This window comes from Archocentrus centrarchus, chromosome 5 (assembly GCF_007364275.1).
Source record: "Archocentrus centrarchus isolate MPI-CPG fArcCen1 chromosome 5, fArcCen1, whole genome shotgun sequence".
In the NCBI taxonomy this organism is placed as follows: domain Eukaryota; kingdom Metazoa; phylum Chordata; class Actinopteri; order Cichliformes; family Cichlidae; genus Archocentrus; species Archocentrus centrarchus.
In genome coordinates this window covers 17,708,202-17,726,036 of record NC_044350.1, presented here as the reverse complement: position 1 = coordinate 17,726,036, position 17,835 = coordinate 17,708,202, and the positions used below count along the sequence as shown (strand labels likewise).

Below are 17,835 nucleotides of genomic sequence, written 5' to 3'. Positions count from 1 at the left end.
CCATTAATTTGAACAGCAATATTACAAAAGCAACCGACCTCTGTGAATCCACACATCGACCCCAACTCTTTCCCATTTGCCTATAGACTGTATGTTCTCACCACACTGTCCATAGGGCGCGGGCGTGCACCCCACATTAATCCATGCATGCAGCAAGCTCATTTCTGCAATGTCGACTTGCTTCTCTACACATAATGTTAGTCAAGTCTTCAATAATGGACGGTCAAGGGAAAGGTGGAGGCGAGGGAGAGACGGAGATAGAGAGAGATAGAAAGAGAGAATTTAAAAAAAAAAAAAAAACAGAAGCAGCTAAAAGTGCCATTCAGAGACCAAATCAGTCAGACTAGCTAAACAGACAAAATTTGCTTATTTGTATTGTAGTTTTCAGTTTCTCTAATTTTATCATTCTTGACGCTTAAACATAAAGGCAGTCATTTAAAGTTTTACCTCAGTGTGTAGCTCTATGTTGAAGAGACTGTATGTCAGTGTCTAGGTGTACATATGTGTACAGTGCTGTGACTGGTGTATTCCAAGTGTAGTTCTGCACCTATAGGGTTTGTGTCTTGATTAATTTCTTCCCCAATGAACATCCAACCACCCAAATTTCAGCCTTAGGGGAGTCGCTACAGCATGGAACAATATGAAATATAATGTTTAATAACCCATATACCAGTACAAAAAGTTCTGTTCTTTTTGTACACCCTTTGTACAATTATAGTTACACTCTCTCAACACCCTCCTTCACTCTTATTTTGAGAGTGAGTCAATGCTTATCAATAGCATTATTCTTTTATAATTTTTTCTTATATTCTATACTAGACATTCACTTATACCATTAAAGTGAATTATTTTAATCACATAGAGAAAATCTAATGTGGAGATAGCCCTAAATAACACTCAGCCTAGATGGGTTGGAATAGAGTCAAATTCCCAGCCTGAATTACTGTTTCAGTCAGCCCCCTGGTTGGAAAACACAAAGAAAGTGTTCAAGTGTAAAAGGGCAGTTAGGCATTTAACCTGCTCACAGATAGCTGAGGCACTACAAGAGGCCAGTAGGTGTACCAAGATCACTGGGAACACACTCTCAGTCTGAAGCCCAGGTAGCGAGTCTACCTCACGTGTCTCTGCTCCACAATCTCAACAGTGGCACTGGTTTGAATAATGTAAGGAAATGATTATTTGATTATCTGATACTGGAAACATGTCAGGATTATATTGATCCTTTATTGTTTTGACTTTAACTGCCCACTTTTTGTTTTATTTCAATCTCACCATCATCTTCAGCCTTGTCTTTAGGTGCAGTTGCAAACAATTAAAATAACTTTTAATTGGCTCTAAATAGTCTAGCATGAAACTTTAGTAGAAATAATATGTACTGCATTGTGCACAACTATACCACATGTCGCTCTCCTTTCAAACTCCCTCAATCAACACATCTACTCCATTAATCATGCATGTAGTATATGTGTACATTTCTAGTACATTCTCATACCTTCCTCTGAACCAAGCCACACTAAACCACATTCCATTATTCATTAGCCTTGCTGCAGCTGGTGTGCACTCATCAGTGGGTGTTTTTAGCCCATGTACAGTGCAGCGGACGTTCCTAAAGAACCTGTTGAAGCACTCAGGTCAACTGATGGACTAAGTACTTCTGTCTCACACACAACTGTTAAAATAAAAAAAAAAATGGATGCCAGCATAAAAGACACAGCTGCAAGCTCACAAGAAATGCACACTGACACTAGCTATGATTATGTAACTACTACTAAATTTTAACATTGAGGAATGCAGTGGCTTTGCCTTTAGACCATTTAGCCTGTGTCAGGGCACATATTACATTTGTCCTGCCCCTTAAAATCGGGTGCAGCAACGCAAACACCAAACTAAAGAAAAACTGAAAAAACTAGGAAATGATCATAAGCTGACCGGAAAGTAGTTATTTGAGGATGTATACTGTCTGTATATTAGTAAAATGCCTAAAGCTGGTCTTAGTTATCCTGACTAGAGGCATCCTCAAACTGTATACCTGGACAATGTGACATATTTTTTGTGATTTTTTTTAGCTAAGAGTTACTATTTCATAGTCTCCTGTGTCTTTACTCTAGCAACTCCTACCAGCTCATTCAGCTGCCAGGCTGTAACTGAGCAAGTAAAATGAAGCAGCTGGAAACTATATTGTGTCCATCAGAGGAGTCAAATGGCAAGACACAGCCAAGAACTGATAAATATGCTGTATCTTAGCAAATATATTTCACATTCCACATCATTATAGTGTAGCGCTACAGGAAGAGATTTAAAAAAAAAAAAAAAAAAAGTCTGCCAGTACCAATAATTCAAACAATAAAGAAAAGGCCAGGATGAACATATATATATAAAAAGGTGAGAAATTGCTGTGCCTGTGACAGTCAGGCTCTGATATGCAGGCTGAGCTCATACAGCCAGTGGATAGTCCCTTGCACCTATTTTCCTTAACACAGTAACAGATGAAAGACTAAATGCAGTAAGGCACCACTGTGATGGCATAATGGCACCATTCACTTCTATGTGCTGATCATTTAATGGCTTTGTGTAGTCAATTCAAAAACGAACGTTTACAGATAAAACATAAAAGGTTCACAGAATTAGAGCAAAACCACTCAATTTCTGCACTTCAATGTGAGACCTCTTGCACTAAAATGGCTTTGTGTGAACTACTTTCCTGTCACACATCGTCATGAATTTGAGGAAGGCAGTTTGTTCCACTCTGAAAAGCTAAACGTTAGAAAAGATAGATTTTTTTAAACCTAATGACGCATTTTATGTCTAAAAGTAGATGCTTTTTACCTCCTTTGAACAGACAGAAGCTTAAATAAACAGATGAACAGACAAGGAAGCACGCACATGCATGCCCGCCCCAACATAAAATCACACGAGGAGCATTATTCATGCAGCGGGATGCCCCTAAATGAAACCATGTGTGTAAATGTCATAAGCAAATGTCAATAGCTTTTTGAGGCCTGTCCTGAGGAAATGGAGCCAAGCATATGTGTTAGAGGATTCAGATGTACCTTAATTTCCTACCATTTCATTTATACTTAATCTGCTTAAAATACCTCATTTGCTCACATGATCAATTAAACAGCACATAAGGGGGGATCTTTTGATAAGCGGGAAGCAGAAAAGACAACAGATTCAACCACAAGATGAGAGAACTGAAATGACCCCAATAATTCTGTTTACAAAGTCTCAAAGAGTATGTACCTCAATGTAGGAAGCAATTCTGGGGTATACCCTGTAAGGTCCCAGCACGTGGGACAGAGGGGTGGTGCAAGGAAAGCTGGTGGTCACAGCATGGCTCACTTCTGGCAGAGAAAGCACCTTGAAGCCAAACGTCTCATATAGCTTCTGCAGATCTTCATCTGGTTTCTCTTCGCCCTCACACAGGATGCTGCCCACCACATAGCGGCACTTCTCTGGTGGCCTCTGAGCGCACAGAGAGAGAGAGAAAAAAAAGTGAACATACAGCATATCGCATATGTCCAAGCCTTATAGTGTTGAAGGAGTGAGAAGTTGTATAGTTTCAGCTAAACTAAAACAAGAATAACTGATCTCTGGGTTGTTATTAATCAGCCACGCTCACATAAACAACTTGTTCTCTGCCAAGTGAAAAAAAAAAAAAAAGGTAATTACTTCATGATATTTTATTAGCATAACAAGCAGAGCTTTAAAGCACATGAAGAGGCCCGCTGTAGAGAAAGGGAGAGTTGGAGGATGCAATCTGTATGTTGTGATTAATGCTGCATCAACACAAAAACTACACACGTGTGGAAGTAAAAATAGAAGCCATTTGACTGAAACATGTTGAGACGTTGCACCTTCATATAGCCTGAAGTGTCTCTGGACAGAGGGCTGCCAGCTCCAGTGAACATCTTACTCCAGATATCCAAAAGCCAGATCACATATGCAGCACTCCAAATTGTACACGTGCAGAAAATCACGATCATCGCGTGTGCTAGATATCATATTGTTATGCCAAGCTTAAAATATTACATGTAATAACTAAATACAGTCTTTTGTCTTAACATGAACAGCATTTATCAATAACGAGGCTCTCTGAAGTGCTGTTTTTCTTACTTTGGAAATGAGGAAAACTATAAAATATTGTCCATTTAGTTTGATGAGTAATATTGTAATATTTTTGGGTTCAGCTACAGAACATCACTCCGGGAACTGGCAGGGACTGTCTGTCTTGTCTTATGACACTTGAGGAGAGCAGGCACAAGCTGACATGGTGGTATGATCTCCTTCACTTAAAGGCCTTTCTGCCAACATTATGTCTCTTAATGTGCCCACATGTCTGCATGCAGATGTGAGAGAAGCACAGGAACAAACACTGAGTGAGTTGTCAGTCAGAAGAGGATCTGACAACGCATCTCCCACTCACATCCGCTTGTAGATGGTTTGCAGTCTGTCTTCTGCAGAAGGAGAGTGGGAGCTGTGGTTAAAGGGCCATACCAGTTTGTTTTTGTTTTTTTTTTTCCCCCCAGTACACTTTATATTAAATGCCCACCGTTTTCTCGGTGAGCTGTCATTTGTATTTTAGATGCCCATGTACAAGTTTCCAGCCATGTGTAAAATAAGTTGTAGTTTTAGATTACATTCCCAACCACGAAAAAACTGTCAATAATGATGATGCCTTACTGAGGAAAATTATGTGGAAATTTAATGCAGAGCAACAAACAGACTCTAGAAAATAAATTAGTGCCATCTGATTTTCATAACACGATGACGAGAAAAGCCAGATTCACAAGTAAGTTTAAGTTTCACAAATAAGTTTAAGTGACTTCTATCAAATGGGTTAACACATGCAAAAACCCTGGTATAGTATTTAAGACCTGCTGCTGGTTTCTGCTCTGTGACAGTGGATGTCTGTGGAGGGCTGGCACTGAGGGGGCACAGATGGAAGACACTCATCTTCATGTCCCTGGCATCCTTGCATAATTATCACATCTTAACACCAAAACGTTCTCTTCTTTTCCATTTCACTTCTCCCATCCGGGGCTATTTTTCGACTGCACTGCTATTTACACTGCACTATCGCTGCTGTCTTACTTTGTTCATACAGCAGCTTTTGTGTTGTAATTCAGCATTTTTGGTTGGATGACATAAATCTATTTGAACACACAGGCCCCAACCCGGGGTGCCTCTTAATGCATGCATCATGTGGGTAATAATAATGACTGACAGTGTCTGTTTGGGATGAGCAGATAATCTTTACTGTCACATGACACTATGCTCAGTGGTGATTCAGAGAACATAGATCACCTGCTTTTGACAGGGAATTATTCATACAAGGCAGCATGAGATACACTAGATCTATTTACAATGAAGCAATGAGTCACTGCAAACACAGGGAGTCACAATGGCTGCAATAGCAACATCACAGTAAATTATTGCAACAATGTAAGCATGTGCACATCTATTTTAAAGCCTAGTAACATATAAATATGTAATTACTGCAAAAATAAATGTATTTTTTAACATAATTATTACTGGCACAAAAGCAAAAACACTGACAGTGGGAACCCTGCTCTCCATTTAGTACCTGCAGATAGCCGCTGACAACCAAAAAAATATTCTGATGGCCCAGGAAACCATAACACAAGAACTGTTATTGAGTTTTGGATTTTGTCAGCATCACAGTTTCTCTTTCTTGAAATTATTTGGTCAAAAAGGAGCTGATGTTTGTTAGTCAGATGTTTATAACTATTATTAGTGGTCATTATTGGTCATATTATTAGTTTGTCCTGAAATATAAAGGTGATTCTAATCAATGGATGACTTCAAAAGAATCTTAGTGTTTAGTTCCATTCAATAAATCTTTGCATGATATTGTGCTACACAAAACTGCTTCACATGGGCACATGGACGTAGTCATAGGAGCGTCCATGTGCAGATATGCATGCAAGTACTGTCGTCCACAGCCATAAAAGATTTGTGAAGATGCCAAATTATGCAAAATTGCACATTTTGGGAGAGGGGTAGTTGTAAAGCACGTCTCCACTGAGGTCAACACCTAATTTTGCAGTTTTAAAGAAAGTGATCCAGATCTGAGCAAAGATTTTTGGGGGATTCTTCTGCTGCCCATAGTCCATCTCACTACCAGGTTTCATATTTGGCTTGGTTTTTGTGCAATCATGCCAAACAGACAAAGATGCATTATGTTATTATACAATAATTACACTTCTGACAAGGTGTGATAATGAAAATTATGTCTCTGCAATTAATTTTTTCCCAATATTATGTGATACAGTGAATAAAACTCTTCATATAAGTAATACATAACATTAAAGTTAAAATTAGGAGATAAAAAGAGCAACATGATCATATCATCACTTACTGTATCAATAACACCATGTGCCATGTGAACATGATTTCTTTTTTAGCCACCCCCCTCATCCAAATGGATTTATGTGCAGGCATTGGTCTGCATCGCCCTCTGTCCTACATGGATGCATCAAATGTATGGGCTGTCAGCACGGCTTCTGTACAGAGCTACTCCCTGTCAACACTGGTGGTTTATGATAAGACAAAACAATAGCCATTCAAAGACAGAAGGGATAACCACACTCCTCCCACGCATGGTCTTTCTTCAGCATCTTATATCTCGCCATCTCTCATGCTCTCTGCACTGATAGACTAGAGTGCTAGCCAAACCAGTAGTTCACTAATGATATCATTCAGGGCTCTGGCTATCATTCACATCCCACACAGTAGCAAGAACAAACAGCAGCTCTGACTGCATCTCATCTCTGCTTCCCTTCAGATAACACACCCCAGAAACTACAGGCAATTAGGAGAGAGAGAGAGTAACACCACTCCATGTACTTGACTTGTCTTGGTTTCTCCACCACAGTTGTTCAAATGTCTAAAAGGCAGAAATTCTTAGCTTCTGTCCACACTGCCAAAGCTGTGTTTTTGAAAGACCATTTCTCACAGGTAGCTGAGGAGATGCCTACTGTGGGTTTTTTTTACCTTGGTAACTGAACACTGATAAATTATGTTTCTGTACCAAGCAGTAGAAACCCAATTTAGTTAACAGTGGCTTATAAATATGTGGGCTTTTATGTGTGTGTGTGTATAGATAGAGACAGTGTAGAGACAGAGACAGAGAAAATCAAATGCAATCAGATAAAAATCTTTCAGCATAACGTAAAGATAATCAGCCCCAACAACCTTTTATTGATTTTCAAAACCCATCCTGCTAAGGAGATGAGTGTGTCCCAACTGTCCCAGCAAAAGCCCCCCTAAGAAATAAAACAGCTACTGGATCACTTTACTGTAGGGGTCAAGGTTTCAGGTTTTTCCTTTAATTTGCCACTTGCTTGTACAGTACATATAAGCCAATTCTCTAAGGACCGGTTGAGAGACAAAGTAATTCCAACAGCAATTCTTTGCTTGAGGCTACAAGGGTTCTTTTTTGATGGATGAGGGCTCTCCCAAAATACAAAAGCACAGCTGAGAGAGGTAATTTTTTATTAGCAGACACGTAATGAGGATTTATTATCTTCATCTCGCTTGCTCTTGGTCCTGCATCTCTACCCTCCTGGCCATCAACAATCGGGATGCACTGTTTCTAGTGTGGGGCCCTTTGTAATTGGTCATTTCTTAAGTGTCAGCAGCTTAGGGAGAATGGGGACAAACAAGCCAAGAGGACAACCCTCTACCTTGCTGCAGCATAACGCAAAGGATCATAAGAAGCATACCATCCTCTGCCTAACCAAGCATCATCACCACAGTCATTAAAATAAAACTGGCACGCACCCAGTCACCAAAATGTAAAGCATAATTAGGAGACTAGGAGTGACTAATATTGCTCTGTCTTTAAATGAACCATATAAACCCTGTAAAGGCAATATAGCAGCACAGCTATGAGCTATGAAACAATGATTTAAATAAATAAATGCCTTATTTTTATTTCATGTCAAGTTTGCTACAGTAGAAAACTAAGTAGTGTCACTGAAATTAGTGCTGAAAAATGACGAGACTTAGAGCCAAATACGACATGTTTGCCCTTCATGCTCTTGTTGGCAAACTGGGTTTGCGATCGTGACAGAATGGAGTTAAAGAGGCTATGATTGTAGAAGGTCCTTTCATTGCACTGCAGCCAACAAATCTGAAAATTTGGACCCTCTTTAAAACTCTATGCCATCTTCAGATCAGCATCCCCAGTGAAGCATGACAAGGAGGAAATGCAGCATTCATAAAGAACAACCCAAGTTTGTGTAAAGCGGATAACAGCCACAATCATATTTCATCTACAGTTCAACTAGATCGGATAAATGGATCGCAGGAAAAATACTTAACGCTGGTTTTGCTAGGGAGCTCTCTCTTTCCACTCAGTGGTTCGCAGTATCATTTTCTTTCTGTATCTGGAACACTGAGCCAGATGGTGTTTAGGGCACTTCAAAGAACAAGCAAAGAACCTGGCACATGGGGAGAAACAAGAACAGGAGACTACAGGATAAGCAATTTCTCAACAAGAGCTGTCTTTCACCTCAGTGTGGCAGAGCGATAACCTGTCTCAGCTGAGTGGAAGCCATTCGCCCCCCGCAGGCAGATGAGACGGCAAAGACAAAGTCACTAGGAAGGAAATTGAAACTTACAGGGCTGCACAGCACTGGGACCACAGGTATGCTGTGATGGGCTGTTTGCAGCTTAATTGCAGCAAGAATGTGAGTGAAGGAGGCACCCTCACCCAGCTAAAAAAAACAATGACATTCGTTTCACAGTTTAGGCCCAAAGCGAAAATCAACCATCATTCTGACTGGTTTAGTACTGGATCATTTAATATCAGACCAACATCACTTGAATTGAAAGTTTGAAATCTAAAAATGTCCTCAATTTTAAGCAAGCCCTAAAGTATCCAAATCAGATTATATATATCCAGTGATGTGATGTTGTGTGGGCCCCAGTGGCCCTTTAAGTCTGGAGCCAAAGGAAATCCATTTTTCTATCTCTCTTGCTTTCACCAAGTGCAGCTCTGTCCCTTTAGGCTATGCTGAGACTTGGTTTGTAATTACACATGGCATCCTGGGAGTTCTGGCGTGTATAATTACTGGTGAGGATAAGCAGCCTGCTGGAGGCAGGACACAGTTTTCCTTCCCCGCAGTTGTAGAGCTGGTTTACCACTCCAAGGCCAGCTGGACACTGTGTGGCACTCATCAAGCCAGATGTAACAGAGTTAATCTTCCCTAATAGGAAATATGAATGAATCCACCCGCTCACCCCCAAACATGCTAAGTTCTTGCTCTAAAAATGTTCAACTCTATTCCTCCAAAATCTTTCTCCATATTTTTTCTGATAAATATTCAGCTCTGCAATGCAATATCCCGTACATCACAGGCTAAAACGCCAATGCATGTAACAAGATGGATGGTGCCAAAGATTTAAAGACATTTTTTATCCTCTTCTTTCACTGACTAATCTGAACATGTCAGTTTATAGAGTAATGCCTCTTTTTCAAAAAAAAAGAAAACAGCACAAAACAGCATCCTAAACGCGAGCTCAAGCCAAACTGGGGGGAGTTCTCCATTAAACAGATTCCGTCTGGATTGCTCCTGTTCTCATTTTTCAGGGTCTTTCTCAGTCCATAAAAATTAATGGGGTGTTTTACTACAGGGAGAACTGACATGTCCATATTCTTGCATAATATTGGCTTGAAGACCCGTGGGACCAGACTCCAGGGTATGAGTGTATTTATTTCTCATTTCATATCCACCTTTAAAAGCGGCAACCCCTTGCCAGAAGCCCCTCTTTCATGTTGTTGCTGTTGACAGACAGACAAGCAGCAGTAAAATGCTAATAAATCTGACTGGGAGTGAAGCGATGCTCGGTGCTCTGATCTGAAATTCCGATTGATGAATTGGAGCAATGCGATGCTCTCAAGGTGAGTCAGACTACCAATTTATACCCTTCTTCCAAGGCACTTCCACACCTCACCGCCTCATCTCTCACTGCCACTCCCATATATGTCTACACATGACATTTCATTTTCTCCTCCTTGTCATGGGGAGTCATGAGTGGGTTTGCTTCAGAGAGCTAAAACAAAGTGGGAATTCAGCAGATCAGAGGATGAACCAAATAGCAGCTCTACTTTAGATTCAATGCTTACACAACATGAGTGTCACAGCCAACTGAATTTGTTGTGTAGTTCCTTTACATATAGTCAGACTTTCCCCAATAAAATGACATTGCATCTAAAATAATTCATAAATTTGTAATACATACTAATTTTACAAAGACAATGAAATTACATGAAGCTGTCGCTCAGTAAACTACCTCTGGTCACTGTAAGTACCTCCGGTAGTTTACTGTTTTATCCTTCATGACACGTTGGCCTCGGAGCACTCACTGCTGCCCACTCTTGTTAATGAATTCTGCTCTGGAGATTTCTTGCAGACAGGCAGCCTGCTTGTAAATTCTTTACTCTGTTCCACGCTACAACACAACAAAGGGCTACAACTACACAATCCAATGTTTTAGTCTGTACTTATCCAATCTGGGATCATGTAATGGAGTTTATGTCAAAGCTCTATTACAGGAGATCCTAAAGGGAACGCTGCCTTCAATGGTTAAGTCCAGCAGTGTGGGTCACTGTGCAGCTGACTGACACCTGAGAGCCAAACTGCTAAATCATTCAATCCTTCATGATTTTTGCAATAATAAGTTAAAGTAATTATAAGACTAGGTACACAGTTGAATAGACATACACAGGCCAAACAGCCATCTTTACTGTACAGTCAAAGAGCCTTCTGACTTGTCACATATATAACTCAATATATTCCACTGCTATAATACAAGCCTGCTCTTTTATGTAGTCAGCTTTGAATCCATATCCTGAGGGCACAGAGTAATTCTAGCTTTCATCATCATCATTAAACAGGGACTATATTACAATTTGAATGCAACGTGGATGCAGAAGAATTGTTGAAAACCAGCCATATCCAGGAATACAGAACCGGGAGTGAAAACCGCTGGAGTAATGTGTCACGGTGACCAGCCTCTCGAGCAGGTATGAAATCCAATTTTATTTTAATTTGATGAAACTCATTTTGACCGAATGAATAATAAGAGGCTGGGCTGAGTCACACTACTTATGCCATTATAATAAATTGAGTATAAAGATCAATTGTGGTTTTGAGGAAGCGCCTTCCTCCCACACAAACTCAATTTCAATGCTAATAGTGCCATCTGGAGTCCATCAGTGTGCAGCTTACAGTGTTCAGTACATAGTAGATAGGAGAGTAATGAGTACTACTCCATAACAATCAAAGTAAATAACCTGTAGTTCAAAATACCTTCCTATTGATTTAACTGAGATGTGTCAGGATAGTAACTGTAGGGTAATAGCTTAAGCATCATTATAAAATGGTACATTTCAGGGATCTGGATCACTACAGATGACTATCCTGTTTATTATATTATATTATTATTTATCATATATCAGATGTAATTTCTCCTGTTTTATCCATGTGAGATGACATTTACAACATTTGCACAATTTACATTAAACAGCTTTGCTGAAAATAGAATTTCAGATATTATTTTTTCCTTAAAATAACAGCTTAACTTGTATTAGTGTACTTGTTCTGCAGCCTAAACGACTGTTTTATGCCATTATCACATGGATTTACTAAATAGTTTTGATTATTTACAATGTAAAACACCCAAAATATTAAAAAGTGCATTGAACTTTAGGTACGGTAGGGTTTGTTGTTGGGGTTTTTTTGGCTTTTTGGTGAAGTTTACCAGCAGTGTTTTCTATACTTTTTGCATGTGTTTTTGTTTAATTTAATAATGTGAACTTTCTAAGCCAGTATCCAAGTGGCTTCAGTGAGCGCCAAGGAAAATCATTTTTAACAAGTTTTTTTAACTGTGGTTTCATTTACTCCAGCATAATAGACATTTTTGTTTATCTAATGGACAGATATAACAGGAAACTGCACATTTTGAATAATGTAAGAGATTCACTGCCTTCTCTGAATGTGAGCCAGTTATGCTTACTGCCCAAAGGCCCATTCTGAGCCAGGAAAACCCCTGAGAGTCTAAACAGTTCCACGCAGATAACTGCATAGTCTCATGTTATGTTTACACTTCACTTGTTGTGAATGTGGCTTTCAAGGTTTGTGTGGCCGAGGTTACGGTGGCCTGTTGCTAGCTAAAAGCTAACACCAAGTTATTACCCACTAATGACTTTTAGCCAGTGCAAACATTCAACCTTATTGTTCAAATGTTCATTAAAGCATTGTTACTGTAGTTGTGCAGTATATGAGGCACATCAATTGCAACAAAAACATTTTCAAGGCAGCTAAACTAATATATAAGTGTTTCAAATTTTTAAAAAAAATAGGCCCCAGTTGCTTCTGCAGCGTATGTTCAGTCTGACTTAGTATACTTTGTTAGTTGCACTATTTAGTTTAGGTACAGCATGCACACAATGAGCATGTGTCCAAATACATTTTGAAAGCAAAGCCAGCTAATTATAATTTAAAGTGTAAGGGCAGGAAAGGAAAATAAAAGTTATAGTCATGTGAAAGAGAAAGCTTTCACAGGGTTCTGTGCAGTCCTGCCAAAAAAAATAAGTACAGCTTATGATTCAGTAGCTTGTAGAACCCCTTTTAGCAGCAATATCTTAACGCAATATCTTAACGCAATATCTTAACGTAAAAATTTTCTGCATCACTTTATCAGTCTCTCACATTGTTGTGGAGGACTTTTGGGCCACTCTTCTTTATAACATGGGTCCTCTCTTAAATCCAGATCATCTGGACCTTGACGGGGCCATTCCAACACCTGGAGTCTTTTCTTTTGCAGCCATTTTATTGCTGATTTACTGGTGTGGTCATTGAATTATTGCCCCGGTTTTGGCCTAGCTTTAGCTGTCTGACAGCCTCACATTTGCCTCTAGAATACTTTGGTATACAGAGGAGTTCATGGTTGAGTCAATAGCTTAAAGGTGCCCAGATCCCAAGGCTGCAAAGCAAGCCCAAATCATCACCCCTCCACCACTGTACTTGATGGTTAGTATTAGGTGTTTATGCTGATATGCTGTGCTTGGTTTTCCACAAACGCGGTCAAAAAAATCCACTCTGATCTCAGGTTCCAGAGGCAGTTTGGTGTTTGTTCTGATGCAACTTTCCAAACCTGTGCTGCCATGTTTTCTCCCCTCCAAATAAGCCATACTTGTCCACTCTTTTTCTAATTCTCCCATCATTAACTTTAACATTTAACATGCAAACTCTTGTAGCTTTTGAATTTTTTTTTTTTTTTTAAATGTCTCTGAGCAATGCACAGTCTGACCCTGGTGTCCACTCCTGGGAAGATTGGCACCTGTCTTGAATGTTTTCCATTTGTGAATGATCTTTCTCACTGTAGAATGATGGACTTCAAATTGTTTGGAAAAGGCCTTTTAACCCTTTCCAGATTGATGGACAGCAACAACTGTTTCTGTAAGATCACTGCTGATGTCTTTGCTCTTTGGCACTGTGTTAATACACACCTGAAGGCTCCAGAGCAGCAAGCTGCCAAAACGTCTGCTTTCATAGAGGTGGTCACACTTGCTGGGAATCAGTTAATCCAGTGCATTTGATCAACAGCACCTGGCTGCTACTTATCCTCTTAATTCATTTGGAAGCAGTAAGGGTGGACTTAGTTTTTACACAGGACTGCACAGAATACTGTGAACATTTTCTTTTCTTTTTTACATGACTGTAGCTGCTGATTATACCAGGTGGAGAGAGTTTCCTTAAGCAATATGATCAAGCTTAAACAGCTAGCTGTAACAGCTAATAAAACTCATGCGAAAACAGTAAAACAATTTGACCACATAGACACTGCAGATCTTTCAGGCAGATTTACTGTATTATAATTTAGACATGTTACATAAAAAAACAAAGTATTACTGTCAAGTAGCAATCTCAGCCAAAGTTAAGCCATGTGGCATTGTTTACAGTTTGAGTTTGCTTTTGTGTTTGGTGGTGAGTAATCAGAATGTCATGAAACACCCTCTGAAAGCAGTAAAGTGCCTCGAGTATTTTGGAGCTTCAGTGAAAAAAAGAGTCAAGTCAAAAACATTTAACATTTGCAGTAAGAACCCCTAAACTTTAACTATCAGTGAAGTTAAAATATTTGCATACTTAATTTAGTCCGATGAAGCCAAATTCCTCATCAGACAGCTTTTTTTTTCCAATTCCAAAAGTCATGAGATCTATATAGTAAACTCTGTGCTGTGTAGACACCCTATGAGCCAGACTCTCCACAAACTCCAGCACCAGCAGAAAAGTTTTAAAAGCTCTTCAATTAGCCTTTCCCCACAACTTTCCACTGGCATGACTCACAGTCATGGCTTCTGCTAAAAGGCTTCAGTTAAAAAAAGGACAGGAAAAAAAACAGTGGGTGTAAGCAGAAATATAGATACAGTTATGCTGTCGTGTCAAATTCTTCTATAAAGAACAACAGATTTGTGATCTGGCCATATAGAAATTCTGCAACTCTGACACAGTGACACTGTTCCTTGTCCACCATTTAGACTAAGTTGTGTCAAATGCCTCTATTGTGCCACACTGTCAGCTAGGTCAACCCAAGCATAGCAAACTCACCCTTCCTATTTTGCGTCAGCAGAACTGACACAATCTAAACTAACAGAGTGCAAGTATTAGTTTTTTTGCTTGTTTGTTTTTAGTCAAGAAATAAGCTAGAAAATAATTTGCAACTAGCAAATTTCATCAAACTACACAATGTTTGTGCTCTTCTCACATCACCTGGGAACTCAATAAACTTTCCCATCTAACAAGCAGCTGTTGAGCACACACTTTGTGTTGACTAGAAACAAAACTCGTGACGGCTGGCAGTATTTGGAATGAAAGCAGGAAACAACCACAGATCTCAGCTGAGGAATGACCCAGTTATGCAAAATATGATTCTGGATCTAGATGACAAAAGGATATTCATTGCTTCTTGTGGCTGTAATGCTATATTCATTTAGACTACACCAGAAACCGCTACATTTTCAGACATCTGTCAGCTTTTCCTAGACGCATGTGAAGAGGCTGTGTTTGCCCTTATAGTCAGGAGTCTGGTTACCATTTCTGAGTCAGAAACAGACAAGTGCCAAAGCACCCTGGAGCCACAGATGAGAGGGGAAAAAAATATCAACAGTGCAACGTGGCAATGAACAGCTGACTGGTTTCATCATTCAAGCTCAGTTCCTTCAAAAGGCAGCTTGTATATCAACCCCATTGAGCTACACATGGTGAATTACACTGAAATAAATCTGCTTACACAGTTCATTGCCATATCTTCAAAGCTTTCAGAGCTTCCAAAAAATACATGAATACATATTTTAATCCAAAAGATTAGTTTATTATTCAAAAAAGGATGAGTGGCCACTAAACAACTTAGCTGATGTTTGGTAGTTTTAGTAAAATATTTTATATTTAAAACAAAAAATGCAAAACTCTTGCCAGTTCCAACTTCTCATTTGCAAGTGACAGAATATGATATATATTTTTGACTTTGGGCTGCTGCATGGAGAAAATAAGCAATTGAAAGATGCCACTATAGCTGCTGGAAAATTGTGAAGAGAAGATTTTAAAGGCAATTTGATAATCATACTTATCCTGACACTACAATAGTGATAATACTTAAATATAAAAGGTATATTTTTAATAAAATTCTAATATTCAGTGCAAGAAAGTGTACACCTCTTCATGAGATAACAGACAAGGTTCCAACCAAAACACGGGGTGAGAGGGAGGGTATACCCTGTACAGGTCACCAGCCTGTCACAGGGCTAACACAGAGACAGACAACCATTCACACTATGTGCTATGGGCAATTTAGAATCACCAATTAACCTAACCCCACTAACTGCATGTCTTTGGACTGTGTGAGGAAACCAGAGCACACAGAGAAAACCCATGCAAGCATGGGGAGAGCATGCAAACGCCACAAAGAAAGGCCCGGGCCAAGGTGGATTCGAACCTAACTGCGAGGCAACAGTGCTAACCACCACACCACCGTGCTGCCCATGAACTAACATGTATGTTAAATTCTGAAGACAATGTATTTCATTGAAAATGGGCGCCTTTCTGTCCTTAATTAGACTGGACATTTCCACTATTCTAACTAGAAGGTATTGTAATACAGACTTTAGACACATGAGTCTTTTTTCTGACTAGATGTCCGTATTTCTGAGCAGAGCTGGTTTGTTTTGCTTATATATTTTTGTTTTCACTTATTTTTTCTTCATCTGGAAGCCTTAAATGTTTTACTTTGGTAAGACACTATGCTATGTGCATATTTAACTTTTTTCAGGGATGTTCCCAAGTACACTACACAGACAATTACAATTCAGTGGGAAAAAAGTGATGCAACAGCTTTAACCCCAAGTTTAAATATACATTATCAGCCTCTGAAGTGCCCTTTAGGACTCTGTGCAGGTCAACATATCTTACTAACTGTAATTTCTTATCAGCTAACGGAGTACATTTGGTTTTGATGTTATATCATGGTGTCAAGTGTAAATACACCTTCAGTGCTGTGTAGTTAAACATTACAGTAACAGGTGCTAAGTCTCAGGGTCTCACCTGCTTGGGGTCATCGTAGAAGACACCGATGGCATTCAGCTTTGGCCCAATGCTGCAGCTCTCAGTGTAGGCTGCACCGCAGTCCTTGTACGGTCCCTCTTTAAACTTATAAGCAATGGTGACATTCCTGATGGGAGGTGGCCCAGTCCTAATGACAATGTCTGACAGGAGCCCGGAGTACAGCAGTAAGCCCCCCACCGTCACAACTAAACACACCAGGAGGACAATTATCAGCAGCAGCAGAAATAAATCGGACATGGTCTCTCAAAGCGGTACAATAGCTGCAGTCACTGCAAAATCTGGGGCTAAACGTCCTCCTCCGGGTCACACTCACACCGACGCTGTCGTCCTAATGGCTCGAATGACAGCGCAAAAATCGAGAATTTTCAAAAGTCAGTGTTGAATTGGTTTTTCAGAGCCGAAATAACCTATACGAAAGACAAAACGCTGGTTCAAGCAGAGCGGAAAGCTAGTTTGTGTTATTTCCCCAAACAAAGATACACGCTTCCCGGTTAGCCCAATCTTATTCACTATGGGGGGAGGCGTTTGTGTATTATTTAAATGACTTGTTGGCATGTGTAAATTACGCCGTTAAAATAGCAAATATTGGTATAATACACAATAATAAATAAATATTCCCCCTACCAATCTTCGAAAATCCTGCTTGGAGGCCATGCAATCCTCATTAATCTGAACGGTGCACCCCTTTTGCGTTAGTATGAACAACTCGGGGAAAAAATGTGATAAAAAGATCACTTTCAGTATCTTGTGTGTTTGCTCTCTTAGTTTTTCACGGGGTGTGAGGGCTGCCAGGCATCTTTTAGTGCCGCTTTTAGTGACAGTGTCGTCAACCATTACTGCTTTTCAGTCTGACAACGTTCAGCAAACGATGCACATTCAAAAATACTTATTCATATAGAAAATAAATATAAGCAGAATTTGGTGAACATTTTTATTAGTCTGTGCAGGACAAAAAAAAAAAAAAAGCCCATCTTTACATGCTCAAAGTCTTGTAGCAATTTGTGCTTCACTTGTAAATTAGAATAGGGCCAGACAAACTATGTTTTATCTCATCTGAACCACTTAGATAATGTGTATAGTATCCATTGACTTCTCATTATTTGGCAATGTGCTGCAGCCAGTTTTGGTGTATTGTTCAGTTTCGTTCTGCCGCATTTTGGGAAAGATCTAATTGTTCATGCCC

The 17,835-nt window shown here is 39.6% G+C and overlaps 1 protein-coding gene across 1 annotated transcript in view; it reads right to left on the bottom strand.

Annotated features, from left to right (window-relative positions):
• tex264a (testis expressed 264, ER-phagy receptor a) overlaps positions 1 to 17,122 on the bottom strand; it is a 71,498-nt gene extending 54,376 nt beyond the window's left edge. The window contains exons 1-2 of the mRNA XM_030728439.1: positions 16,632 to 17,122; positions 3,244 to 3,465 (exon numbers count right to left, since the gene is read on the bottom strand). Of these exons, the coding sequence (XP_030584299.1) occupies positions 3,244 to 3,465; positions 16,632 to 16,889 (480 nt within the window). The 5' untranslated portion in view covers positions 16,890 to 17,122. The remainder of the gene's footprint in view (positions 1 to 3,243; positions 3,466 to 16,631) is intronic.
• Positions 17,123 to 17,835: the final 713 nt, after the last annotated feature.